Raw genomic sequence first — 13,801 nt, forward strand, 5'->3', positions numbered from 1 at the left:
CTCCACAATCCCCCGACCTCAACCCAATTGAGATGGTTTGGGATGAGTCGGACCGCAGAGTGAAGGAAAAGCAGCTAACAAGTGCTCAGCATATGTGGGAACTCCTTGAAGACTGTTGGAAAAGCATTCCAGGTGAAACTGGTTGAGAGAATGCCAAGAGTGTGCAAAGCTGTCATCAAGGCAAAGGGTGGCATTTTGAAGAATCTCAAATATAAAATATATTTTGATTTGTTTAACACTTTTTTGGTTACTACATGATTCCATATGTGTTATTTCATAGTTTTTATGTCTTCACTATTATTCTACAATATAAAAAATAGTACATATAAGAAAAAACCTTGAATGAGTAGGTGTGTCCAAACTTGACTGGTACTGTATATCACAAGTCAAATTGCAATCGCAATATTTGGTTAAGAAATCGCTATTTGATTTTTTGCCTTTATCGTGCAGCCCTACTCTGTGTCAACAGTCTGGACCTCTTGTCCAATGCCAAACCGTTCCCTTGACTCAATCTTATATCTCACCCTTTTGGATCTTAAAGAACGGTAAAAGTTTGCAACATGCCTGAATCCACTTGGTCTACTACTGATTCTATCCAAGCCTTCCATAGAGACGGTCATCTCAGGATCAGGCCTCTATCTCAGGCATGTGCACTCTACATCCTCTGTCACGCGTAAAGACGAGGTGTGCTCATCCGCCGTCTTTCCTGCTGCACATTTGATAGACTTCCAGCGCAGCCTGGTCACCGTCCGCATGCACTTGGCGTTGTTGCGGACGTTCACGAAACACAGTGTGTTGATGACCCCGTTGCTCATGGCGATGCACTCGATAATGTAGAAGGCCACCAGGGAGTTCCTGTCCCTGGAGATCAGGGTGGGGTGGAAGTCCCGCATCAGTGTGAAGCCGTAGTACGGCGCCCAGCAGAGCACGTAGGCAGTCAGCACCAGAATCAGCACCACCACCGTCCTCCGCCGCCTGTGCAGACGCTTCTGGATCTGCTCTGTCTGGAAGCCAGGCACGCTCTTGAACCACAGCTCCCGCAAGATCCTGGCGTAGCACAGGGCCATGACAGCCACGGGCCCGGCGAACTCCAGGGCGAAGATGAAGAGGAAGTAGGAGCGGTAGTAGAGCTGGTGTTCCACAGGCCAGATCTGGGCGCAGAAGGTCTTGTGGCTCTGACTGGAGATGTGCGGGTATGTGGTCTCGGAGGCAAAGTAGGCAGAGGGGATGGAGATGACTATGGGTACAATCCACACGCCCAGAATCAGGCTGTAGGCTGTCTGGTAATTCATGCGAGGCTTCATAGGGTGGACGATGGCCATGTACCTGGTAACACAAAGAAAAGACAGACAAACAATGGAAAGAAACCAGTTGGAAGGTTTGAGTTATGAGTGTCAAGGTGTTTTATGTCAAGCTTTAAATGCCAGGGAGTTGGAAGACAAAGGGATCTCTCTGAGGTTATTGGATTATCTTGGACGATCTTGGAAAATCTGTCACAATGTAGAACTTGATTGATGGGACTTTTAACAAGGGCAAATTATTCATATCCAGAACCTGAAATTATATTATGGAGCTTATGGTCTCTTGGCTTCCTACCAAACCCTACACAGAGCAATAATGGGGAATTTGGAAATGCTTTAGCATTTTGAGATGACGGGAGATTATCTATCTTCATAGCTATTCTTACATAGTTGGGCATGTCAGAAATGATTAATGGGAGCACGTAGCCTTGTCCAAGCAACTTCCTCCCATATGGTCCTAGAAGGGCAGTGTGATAGGACTAACTAAAAGCAGGTGATGGATTTTCGTTGGGGAACCCATTGGTGTTGCTCAATTGCTCTTTCTTCACTGGGAATGTTATGTTACCACAGGACATGGCTATCTGTCATTGTTATAAAACAAATACTTTGCTATGTCATATCTTAGTTACACCTGATAAAGATGTGTATTCCTATTCATGCATTAAATGTGATTTCTGTGATGACAGTAAGGTTATTTTCTTATCTAGGTTAAGTATGTGGAACAGGAGATAGTATTGTTGCTTTCCACCTTTTTTTGGTCATTATTAATTTTCCTACATATCCTATAGCATGCAGCTAGCAATACTATCTGACTTCACCATTTTGGAGGGAACTTAACTGCATGATGCAACTTGCAAAACTTTGTTTCGACTGGCTTTTGGTCTAATTTGGAGTGAAATTAAAATAAGCAAATTGATGTGATGATAGCAGATTAACTGTTACACTCATGTTCAAAGGTTTCCAGCCTATGTTTGCTGGCATGTATCGTGAGCGGTAACAGGACCCTGAACAGCTTCTTCCCCCTAGCCATAAGACTGCTAAATAGTTAGTTAAATAGTTAACCAACTAGCTACCCGGACTATCTGCATTGACCCTTTTTGCACTAACCTTTTTGACTCATCACATACGCTGCTGCTACCGTTTATTATCTGTCACTTTATTTCTAGTTATATGTACATACAGTGCAAGTATTCAGATCCCTTCCTTTTTCCACATTTTGTTTTTCTAAAATGGATTAAATCATTTTTTCCCTTCATCAATCTACACACAATACCCCATAATGACAAAGCGAAAACAGCTTTTTATAACTTTTTACTAATTTATTAAAAATAATAAACAGAAATACCCTATTTACATAAGTATTCAGACCCTTTGCTATGAGACTCAGGTGCATCCTGTTTCCATTGATCATCCTTGAGATGTTTCTACAACTTGATTGGAGTCCACCTGTGGTAAATTAAATTGATTGGATATGATTTGGAAAGGCACACACCTGTCTATATACAGTAAGGTCCCACAGTTGACAGTGCATATCAGAGCAAAAACCAAGCCATGAGGTCGAAGGAGTTGTCTGTAGAGCTCTGAGACAGGATTGTGTCGAGGCACAGATCTGAGGAAGTGTACCAAAAAATGTCTGCAGCATTGAAGGTCCCCAAGAACACAGTGGCCTCCATCATTCTTAAATGGAATAAGTTTGGAACCACCAATGGTACCCATGTAGCCAAGTTATCGTTACTCATTGTGTATTTATTATTACTTTTATTGTTACATATTTTACTTTTCTATTATTTCTCTATTTTCCTTCTCTCTGTATTGTTGGGAAGGGCCCCTAAGTAAGCATTTCACTGTTCACCTGTTGTTTACTAAGCATGTGACTAATAAGATTTGATTTGATGTTGCATGCATGTATTTTTACATAAACTGTTTACAACCACCTAGAAATAGGACGCTAATTGCCATGAACACATCACGCATACACACATAGAGAGGCTTATGAGGGAGCACAAACATGACAAATATCATCCTGTCACACCCACGGTTGAAGATGAGCACTGCTGAACACACATCAGTGTTGGCCTGAGGATATGAGAGCACTGAACATGTGTGTGGGTTGACATGTTTACTTTGTAACTATTCAGGGTTACAATATAGGATATGTTGTTATTAATAATAATAATAATAATAATTGATTGCATTTATATATTTCCAGATGCTCAAAGTGCATATATACTGTATTATTATATGTTGCTAGGAAAGTAGGTCAAATATGTGTGTCACCTGAGATGTTTATAGCTGTACATTATAGGTTCATGACAGCAAATTTCAATTTACCAAAAAAGAAAAGACTGCATTTTCGTCTTTTGAGCTTCTAGTCATGAAATCTATGCAGCCTACTCAATCACTTTTTATAGCTACTGTTTACAGGCCTCCTGGGCTGTATACAGCATTCCTCACTGAGTTCCCTGAATTACTATCTGACCTTGTAATGGCAGATAATATTTTAATTTTTTATATTCACATGGAAAAGTCCACAGACCCACTCCAAATGGCTTTCGGAGCCATCATCGACTCAGTGGGTTTTGTCCAACATGTCACCGGACCTACTCATTGCCACAGTCATACCCTGCATCTAGTTTTGTCCCGTGGAATAAATATTGTGGAAATAAATGTTTTTCTTCATAATCCTGGACTATCGGACCATTATGTTTGCGTTCGCAACAAATAATCTGCTCAGACCCCAATCAAGGATCATCAAAATCCGTGCTATAAATTCTCGGACATCCCAAAGATTCCTAGATGCCCTTCCAGACTCCCTCCACATACCCAAGGACGTTGGAGTACAACAATCGGTTAACCACCTAACTGAGGATCTTAATTTAATATTGCGTAATACCCTAGATGCAGTCACACCCCTAAAAATGAAAAACATTTGTCACAAGAAATCTGCTCCCTGGTATACAGAAAATACCCGAGCCCTGAAGCAAGCTTCCAGAAAATTGGAACGGAAATGGCGCTCCACCAAACTGGAAGTCTTCCGACTAGCTTGGAAAGACATTACCGTGCAATATCGAAGAGCCCTCACTGCTGATCGATCATCCTACAGTGCCTTGCAAAAGTATTCAGCCCCCTTGGCGTTTTTCCTATTTTGTTGCATTACAACCTGTAATTTAAATGGATTTTTATTTGGATTTCATGTAATTGACATACACAAAATAATCCAAATTGGTGAAGTGAAATTAAAAAAATAAAAATAACGGAAAAGTGGTGCGTGCATATGTATTCACCCCCTTTGCTATGAAGCCCCTAAATAAGATCTGGTGCAACTAATTACCTTCAGAAGTCACATAATGAGTTATTAAAAGTCCACCTGTGTGCAATCTAAGTGTCACATGATCTGTCACATGATCTCAGTATTTATACACCTGTTCTGAAAGGCCCCAGAGTCTGCAACACCCTTAAGCAATGGGCACCACCAAGCAAGTGGCACCATGAAGACCAAGGAGCTCTCCAAACAGGTCAGGGACAAAGTTGTGAAGAAGTAGAGATTATAAAAAAATATCCTAAACTTTTAACATCCCACGGAGCACCATTAAATCCATTATTAAAAAATTTAAAGAATGTGGCACCACAACAAACCTGCCAAGAGAGGGCCACCCACCAAAACTCATGGACCAGGCAAGGAGGGCATTAATCAGGGAGGCAACAAAGAGACCAATGATAACCCTGAAGGAGTTGCAAAGCTCCACAGCGGAGATTGGAGTATCTGTCCATAGGACCACTTAAAGCTGTACACTCCACAGAGCTGGGCTTTACGGAAGAGTGGCCAGAAAAAAGCCACTGCTTAAAGAAAAAAATAAGTAAACATGTTTGGTGTTCGCCAAAAGCCATGTGGGAGACTCCCCAAACATATGGAAGAAGGTACTCTGGTCAGATGAGACTAAAATTGAGCTTTTTGGCCATCAAGGAAAACGCTATGTCTGGCGCAAACCCAACACCTCTCATCACCCCGAGAACACCATCCCCACAGTGAAGCATGGTGGTGGCAGCATCATGCTGTGGGGATGTTTTTCATCGGCAGGGACTGGGAAATTGAAGGAATGATGGATGGCGTCACCCCTCATCACTGTCAAACGCTCCCTAAAACACTTTAGCGAGCAGGCCTTCCTAATTGACCTGGCCCAGGTATCCTGGATGGATATAGATCTCATTCCGTCAGTAGAGGATGCCTGGTTGTTCCTTAAAAGTAATTTCCTCTCAATCTTAAATAAACATGCCCCATTCAAAAAATACAGAACTAAGAACCGATATAGCCCCTGGTTCTCCTCAGACTTGACTGCCCTTGACCAGCACAAAAACATCCTGTGGCGTACTGCATTAGCATCAAATAGCCCCCGCGATATGCAACTTTTCAGGGAAGTTAGGAACCAATATACACAAGCAGTCAGGAAAGCAAAGGAAGTAGCTCCTGTAGCACTAACTCCAAAAAGTTTTGGGACACTGTAAAGTCCATGGAGAATAAGAGCACTTCCTCCCAGTTGCCCACTGCACTGAGGCTAGGAAACACTATCACCACCGATAAATCTACAATAATCGAGAATTTCAACAAGCATTTTGCTACAGCTGGCCATGCTTTCCATCTGGCTACCACTACCCCGGCCACCAACTCTGCACCCTCCGCTGAAACTTGCCCATGCCCCCCCCGCTTCTCCTTCACACAAATTCAGACAGCTGACGTTTTGAAAGAGCTGCAAAATCTGGACCCCTACAAATCAGCTGGGCTAGACAATCTGGACCCTTTCTTTCTAAAACTAGCTGCCGAAATTGTCGCAACCCCTATTACTAGTCTGTTCAACCTCTCTTTCATAACGTCTGAGATCCCCAGAGATTGGAAAGCTGCTGCGGTCATCCCCCTCTTCAAAGGGGGTGACACTCTAGATCCAAACTGCTACAGACCTATATCCATCCTGCCCTGCCTTTCGAAAGTATTTGAAAGCCAAGTTAACAAACAGATCACCGACCATTTCGAATACCACCGTACCTTCTCCGCTATGCAATCCGGTTTCCGAGCTGGTCATGGGTGCACTTCAGCCACGCTCAAGGTCCTAAACGATATTATAACCGCGATTGATAATAGACAGTACTGTGCAGCCGTCTTCATCGACCTGGCCAAGGCTTTCGACTCTGTCAACCACCGCATTCTTATTGGCAGACTAAATAGCCTTGGTTTCTCAAATGACTGCCTCGCCTGGTTCACCAACTACTTCTCAGACAGAGTTCAGTGTGTCAAATCGGAGGGCCTGTTGTCTGGACCTATGGCAGTCTCTATGGGGGTGCCACAGGGTTAAATTCTTGGGCCGACACTTTTCTCCGTGTATATCAATGATGTCGCTCTTGCTGCTGGTGACGCTCAGATCCACCTCTATGCAGACGACACCATTTTGTATACATCTGGCCCTTCATTGGACACTGTGTTAACAAACCTCCAAACGAGCTTCAATGCCATACAACACTCCTTCAGTAGCCTCCAACTGCTCTTAAACACTAGTAAAACTAAATGCATGCTTTTCAATCGAACGCTGCTGGCACCCGCCCACCCGACTAGAATCATCACTCTTGATGGGTCTGACCTAGAGTATGTGGACAACTACAAATACCTAGGTGTCTGGTTAGACTGTAAACTCTCCTTCCAGACTCACATAAAGAATCTCCAATCCAAAGTTAAATCTAGAATCTGCTTCCTATTTCGCAACAAAGCCTCCTTCACTCATGCTGCCAAACATGCCCTCGTAAAACTGACTATCCTACCGATCCTTGACTTCGGCGATGTCATTTACAAAATAGCCTCCAACACTCTACTCAGCAAATTGGATGTAGTCTATCACAGTGCCATCCGTTTTGTCTCCAAAGCCCCATACGCTACCCACCACTGTGACCTGTACGCTCTTGTTGGCTGGTCCTCACTACATGTTCGTCGTCAAACCCACTGGCTCCAGGCCATCTATAAATCACTGCTAGGCAAATCCCCGCCTTATCTTAGCTCATTGGTCACCATAGCAGCACCCACCCGTAGTCTGCGCTCCAGCAGGTATATCTCACTGGTCATTCCCAAAGCCAACACCTCCTTTGGCCGCCATTCCTTCCAGTTCTCTGCTGCCAATGACTGGAACGAATTGCAAAAATCTCTGAAGCTGGAGACTCTTATCTCCCTCACTAACTTTAAGCATCAGTTGTCAGAGCACCTTACTGATCACTGCACCTGTACACAGCCCATCTGAAATTAGCCCACCCAACTACCTCATCCCTATATTGTTATTTATTTTGCTCTTTTGCACCCCAGTATCTCTATTTGCACAAAATCTCTTGCACATCTAGCATTCCAGTGTTAATACTATTGTAATTATTTTGCACTATAGCCTATTTATTGCCTTACCTCCATAACTTGCTACATTTGCACACACTGTATATATATTTTCTGTTGTATTTTTGACTTTATGTTTTTTACCCCATATGTAACTCTGTGTTGTTTTTATCGCACTGCTTTGCTTTATCTTGGCCAGGTCGCAGTTGTAAATGAGAACTTGTTCTCAACTGGCTTACCTGGTTAAATAAAGGTGAAATAAAAAAATTAAATAAAATATGTTGAACATAATAAATGTCTCCCTATCTACTGGATGTGTACCAAACTCACTAAAAGTGGCAGTAATAAAGCCTCTCTTGAAAAAGGCAAACCTTGACCCGGAAAATGTAAAAACTATCGGCCTATATCGAATCTCCCATTCCGCTCAAACATTTTAGAAAAAGCTGTTGCGCAGCAATTCACTGCCTTCTTGAAGACAAAATAATGTATACCAAATGCTTCAGTCTGGTTTTAGACCCCATCATAGCACTGAGACTGCACTTGTGAAAGTGGTAAATTACCTTTTAATGGCATCAGACCAATGCTCTGCATCTGTCCTCGAGCTCCTAATGCTGCTTTTAACACCATCGATCACCACATTATTTTCGAGAGATTAGAAACCCTAATTGGTCTACACGGACAGGTTCTTGCCTGGTTTAGATCTTATCTGTTAGAAAGATATCAGTTTGTCTCTGTGGATGGTTTGTCCTCTGACAAATCAATTGTATGTTTCGGTGTTCCTCAAGGTTCCGTTTCAGGACCACTATTGTTTTCACTATATATTGTACCTCTTGGTGATGTCATTCGGAAACACAACTCAACTTTCACTGCTATGCGGACAACACACAGCTGTACATTTCGATTAAACATGGTGAAGCCCCAAAATTGCCTACCCTGGAAGCCTGTGTTTCAGACATAAGGAAGTGGATGGCGGCAAATGTTTTACTTTTAAACTCGGACAAAACAGAGATGCTAGTTCTAGGTCCCAAGAAACAAAGAGATCTGCTGTTGGATCTGACAATTAATCTTGATGGTTATACAGTCGTCTCAAATAAAACTGTGAAGGACCTCGGCGTTACTCTGGACCCTGATCTCTCTTTTGACGAACATATCAAGAATATTTCAAGGACAGCTTTTTTCCATCTTCGTAACATGGCAAAAATCAGAAACGTTTTGTCCAAAAATGATGCAGAAATGCTAATCCATGCTTTTGTCACTTCTAGATTAGACTACTGCAATGCTCTACTCTCCGGTTACCCAGATAAAGCACTAAATAAACTTCAGTCAGTGCTAAATACGGCTGCTAGAATCCTGACTAGAACCCCCAAATGTTATCATATTACCCCAGTGCTAGCCTCTCTACATTGGCTTCCTGTAAAGGCTAGGGCTGATTTCAAGGTTTTACTGCTAACCTACAAAGCATTACATGGGCTTGCTCCTACCTATCTCTCCGATTTGGTCCTGCCGTACATACCTACACGTACACTACGGTCACAAGACGCAGGCCTCCTTATTGTCCCTAGAATTTAAAAGCAAACAGCTGAAGGCAGGGCTTTCTCCTATAGAACTCAATTTTTATGGAATGGTCTGCCTATCCATGTGAGAGACGCAGACTCGGTCTCAACCTTTAAGTCTTTACTGAAGACTCATCTCTTCAGTAGGTCCTATGATTGAGTGTAGTCTAGCCCAGGGGTGCGAAGGTGAACAGCAAGGCACTGGAGCGACGAACTGCCCTTGCTGTCTCTGCCTGGCTGGCTCCCCTCTCTCCACTGGGATTCTCTGCCTCTGACCCTATTACGGGGGCTGAGTCACTGGCTTACTAGTGCTCTTCCATGCCGTCCCTATGAGGGGTGCGTCACTTGAGTGGGTTGAGTCACAGACGTGATCTTCCAGTCCGGTTTTGGGCCCCCTCAGGCTTCTGCGGTGGAGGAGATCTTCGTGGGCTATACTCAGCCTTGTCTCAGGGTAGTAAGTTGTTGGTATGTTGATATCCCTCTAGTGGTGTGGGGGCTGTGCTTTGGCAAAGTGGGTGGGGTTATATCCTACCTGGTTGGCCCTGTCCGGGGGTATCGTCGGACGGGGCCACAGTGTCCCCCGACCCACCCATGTCTCAGTCTCCAGTATCTATGCTGCAATAGTCTATGTGCCGGGGGGCTAGGGTCAGTCTGTTATATCTGATGTCCTGTGTGAATTTAAGTATGCTCCCTAAAATTCTCTCTCTCTCCCTCTCTCCCTCCCCTCCAGGAGGACCTGAGCCCTAGGATCATGCCTCAGGACTACCTGGCCTGATGACTCCTGGCTGTCCCCAGTCCACCTGGTCGTGCTGCTGCTCCAGTTTCAGCTGTTCTGCCTGTGGCTAGGGAACCCTGACCTGTTCACCGGATGTGCTACCTTGTCCCGGACCTACTGTTTTCGACTCTCTCTCTCCCGTATCTGCTGTCTCAACCTCTGAATGCTCGGCTATGAAAAGCCAATTGACATTTACTCCTGAGGTACTGACCTATTGCACCCTCTACAACCACTGTGATTATTATTTGACCCTGCTGGTCATCTATGAACGTTTGAACATCTTGAAGAACAATCTGGCCTTAAATGGCCATGTACTCTTATAATCTCCATCCGGCACAGCCAGAAGGGGACTGGCCACCACTCAGAGCCTGGTTCCTCTCTAGGTTTCTTCCAAGGTTCCTGCCTTTCTAGGGAGTTTTTCCTAGCCACCATGCTTCTACATCTGCATTGCTTGCTGTTTGGGGTTTTAGGCTGGGTTTCTGTATAGCACTTTGTGACATTACATTTACATTTACATTTTAGTCATTTAGCAGACGCTCTTATCCAGAGCGACTTACAGTTAGTGAATACATATTATTATTTTTTTTATTTTTATACTGGCCCCCCGTGGGAATCGAATCCACAACCCTGGCATTGCAAACGCCATGCTCTATCAACTGAGCTACATCCCTGCCGGCCATTCCCTCCCCTACCCTGGACGACGCTGGGCCAATTGTGCGCCGCCCATGAGTCTCCTGGTCGCGGCCGGCTGCGACAGAGCCTGGATTCGAACTGCTGATGTAAAAAGGGCTTTATAAATACATTTGATTGATTGATTGATTGATTGATAGATAGTTGACAGAATGGTAATAGTGGGATTAATTTTCTGTTGTGTGAATATGGAAAAACTGTTTGCTATGTTCTGTGACTGAGAGGGATGCACCTGCAAACGCGTCACCCACCTGTCCACTGCGATTGCCAGCAGCGCGTTGGTGGACACATACAGGGACACAGTGCGTAAATAGTTGATTGAGGCGCACAGCACAAGCCCGTGGTCCCATGACAGCTGCTTGACCACATAGTAATCCAACAGCAACGGACAGCACACTACAGCCACCAGAATATCCGACACGGCCAAGTTAGCAATGAGGAGATTGGTGAGGTTACGGAGTTTTTTGTAGCGTGCCAGAGAGGCAATGAACAGACAGTTGCCAATGCCACAAACTAATATGATACAGACCAGGACCATGGCTATAACAATGGTGGCCACAAAAAACGCACGGCCCTGCGTTGTGTCGGGTATCTCCTCCAGTGGAACTCCATAGTCCAGTTCGTAGCTGGCATTGAAAGAGTCAGGACAGTTCTCTGGCAGGTCTTGCATCATGGCGAAGCTGCTGTTATTGTGACATTCACCCATGTTGGATTAACATATTCAACCGAGGTTAACTGCAAGGCAAATCACAACAATGTTATTTTGGTTTAATTAAAACAAATATGAAATTCAATTGGTTTGTATTCTAGCCTGCCTACAAAAGGGGAAAATGCCAGTAAAATTACAACAATTCAATTATAAACACCAACTAAACCTTTAGGGTAATTTGTGTTTCCCTATATGCTAAAATGATAACTACATCCATAATTTACACATAATGAATCTTCTAACTTTGCTGTAAAAAGTAGGAAGGAAATTATGCCTTGGTTTGGATTTTAATACCATTTCCATTCACTGTCCCCCTTTGAATGTGTGTAGAAGGTTTAGCATTGAGATCTTACAATGACATAGTGGCACAACATTTTACGTGGCACAGTATTTAACATCAGTGATATAAGAAATCAGCTGGGAGGGAGAACATGAGGATGTGCAACATAACATTTCCCAGATGTTGAGGAAACCAAATTTGGATGGACTGACATTTTAAAGACCACATAATCGTTTATTCCTGAATTTGCTTGAGTTTTAAATCATGAGGTAGGCCTATGCTGTGTTCCTTCAAAATGTTTTAGAGTGATCCCAAATGCAAGGTCTCTAAATTAGGCTATCAGTTGATTTCCATATTTATATAACCATAATCGATCTGAATACGGGAAAAATATTTGCAGACTAAATTAATTCATAAACGTTTTGTCATGTACATAAAATAGACTATTTGATCTGTTCAAATGATATGTTCAAACTTTGAGAGTCAACAAAACTGTGAAAGTGCTAAAATAGTTGAGACCAGATAAATATTCTATCACACTTACCAAAACTCCAGCCAGAAGTGACTTTTCTTTTCATATTAAAGCACCGCGTATTCTATAGAAAAATTACATTCAAGCAGCGCGGATGCGCTCTTTCCATTCCTGCAAGGTGAATGGGCTGAAAACGGAATCAGCGGTTGGGTATTATCTCCCGTTGTTGTAATTAGATTGTAACCCTCCTTTCCCCCTCTCCCCTCTAGTGGCAATGACTCGCTATTCAGTCAGTGCGCGCGCCAATGTCAACTCCACTCACCAGCACTGATTGTACAAAACATTAGGAGCACCGTCCTATTATTGAGTTGCATCCCCTTTTGCCATCAGAATAGCCTCAGTTCGTCAGGACATGGACTCAAAAAAGCTGTCCAAAGCGTTCCTCAGAGATCCTGGCCCATGTTGACTCCAACGCTTCCCACAGTTGTGTTAAGTTAGCTGGATGTCTTTTGGGTGGTGGACCATTTCTTGATACACACAGGAAACTGTTGAGCGTAAAACCCCCAGCTGCGTTGCAGTTCTTGACACATTCAAACCAGTGCGGCTGGCATCTACTACCATACCCCGTTCAAAGGCACTTAAATATTTTGTCTTGCCCATTCACCATCTGAATGACACACATACACAATCCATGTCTCAATTGTCTCAAGGCTTAAAAATAATTATTTAACCTATCACCTCCCCTTCATCTTCACTGACTGAAGTCGATTTAAGAAGTGACATCAATAAGGGATCATAGCTTTCAACTGGAAAGAGCAGGTGTTCCTAATGTTTTGTAGCCTATTTACTGAGGAGCAGTCAGTGACATCTGTATTAGGTTGATTTTGCAAATACGAGCCCTTTTGGATGTTACATTTTTTTGAAAATTAAACCTCTTGAAACTGCTTTTTATCTATCTGAATATTTTCTCCACTCTGTCTGGAAACAAGATATACTGGTGGCTGAGACCATACTATTTAAGAATATATAGATTTGTATCGGTTTCCCCAAATACCCGAGGGAAAATGTCATTACCACCATGTCATACAATTTTCTATTTTAGTTGAAAAGGAAAATTGAAAACAGAAATTATGCCTAAGGTATTTTATATAACATTTCAGATGAATTGTATTTTTTATGTATTTTTCTTACTATTTGGAAGTTTTCTTAATTATATGTATTCATCATTGTCATATCTAAATGTCCATATATGCCATGATGATACTCAGAAACATGTATTTACCACATCAAAATCTTAATATTTTATATTACTTTAGAAATTATCTTAAGAAAAAGCATATAAGATTCACATATGGGAAAAATCATCAAAATCAATTGTAATTTAATATACCTTTGCCTCAAAAATATGAACCGTGATGGTAATGACTTAGCTTTGTGGTAATGACAGAGGGTGGTGGAAATGACATTTAATATAAAACAACTGATGAAAAATACTATTAAACATTTTAATGTCACAGTTGTAAATGTTTAATTTTATTCAAAATATAGAACAGACCATTCGTTCCAATTCATCCCAAAGGTGTTCGATGGGGCTGAGGTCAGGGCTCTATGCAGGCCAGACAAGTTCTTCCACACCGAGCTCAACAAACCATTTCTGTATGGA

At 42.8% G+C, this 13,801-nt stretch overlaps 1 protein-coding gene across 1 annotated transcript; it reads right to left on the bottom strand.

Annotated features, from left to right (window-relative positions):
- Positions 1 to 635: 635 nt before the first annotated feature.
- Positions 636 to 11,383, bottom strand: LOC311130360 (prokineticin receptor 2-like; the record flags this gene model as incomplete). The annotated part of the gene is made up of 2 exons (XM_084163085.1): positions 636 to 1,326; positions 10,929 to 11,383. The coding sequence occupies 2 exons, from the start codon at positions 11,381 to 11,383 to the stop codon at positions 636 to 638; spliced, it is 1,146 nt and encodes a 381-aa protein (XP_084019211.1).
- Between the last annotated feature and the right edge of the window lie 2,418 nt (positions 11,384 to 13,801).

Source organism: Coregonus lavaretus (assembly GCF_964263955.1).
Source record: "Coregonus lavaretus genome assembly, chromosome: 6".
NCBI classification, from domain to species: Eukaryota; Metazoa; Chordata; class Actinopteri; order Salmoniformes; family Salmonidae; genus Coregonus; species Coregonus lavaretus.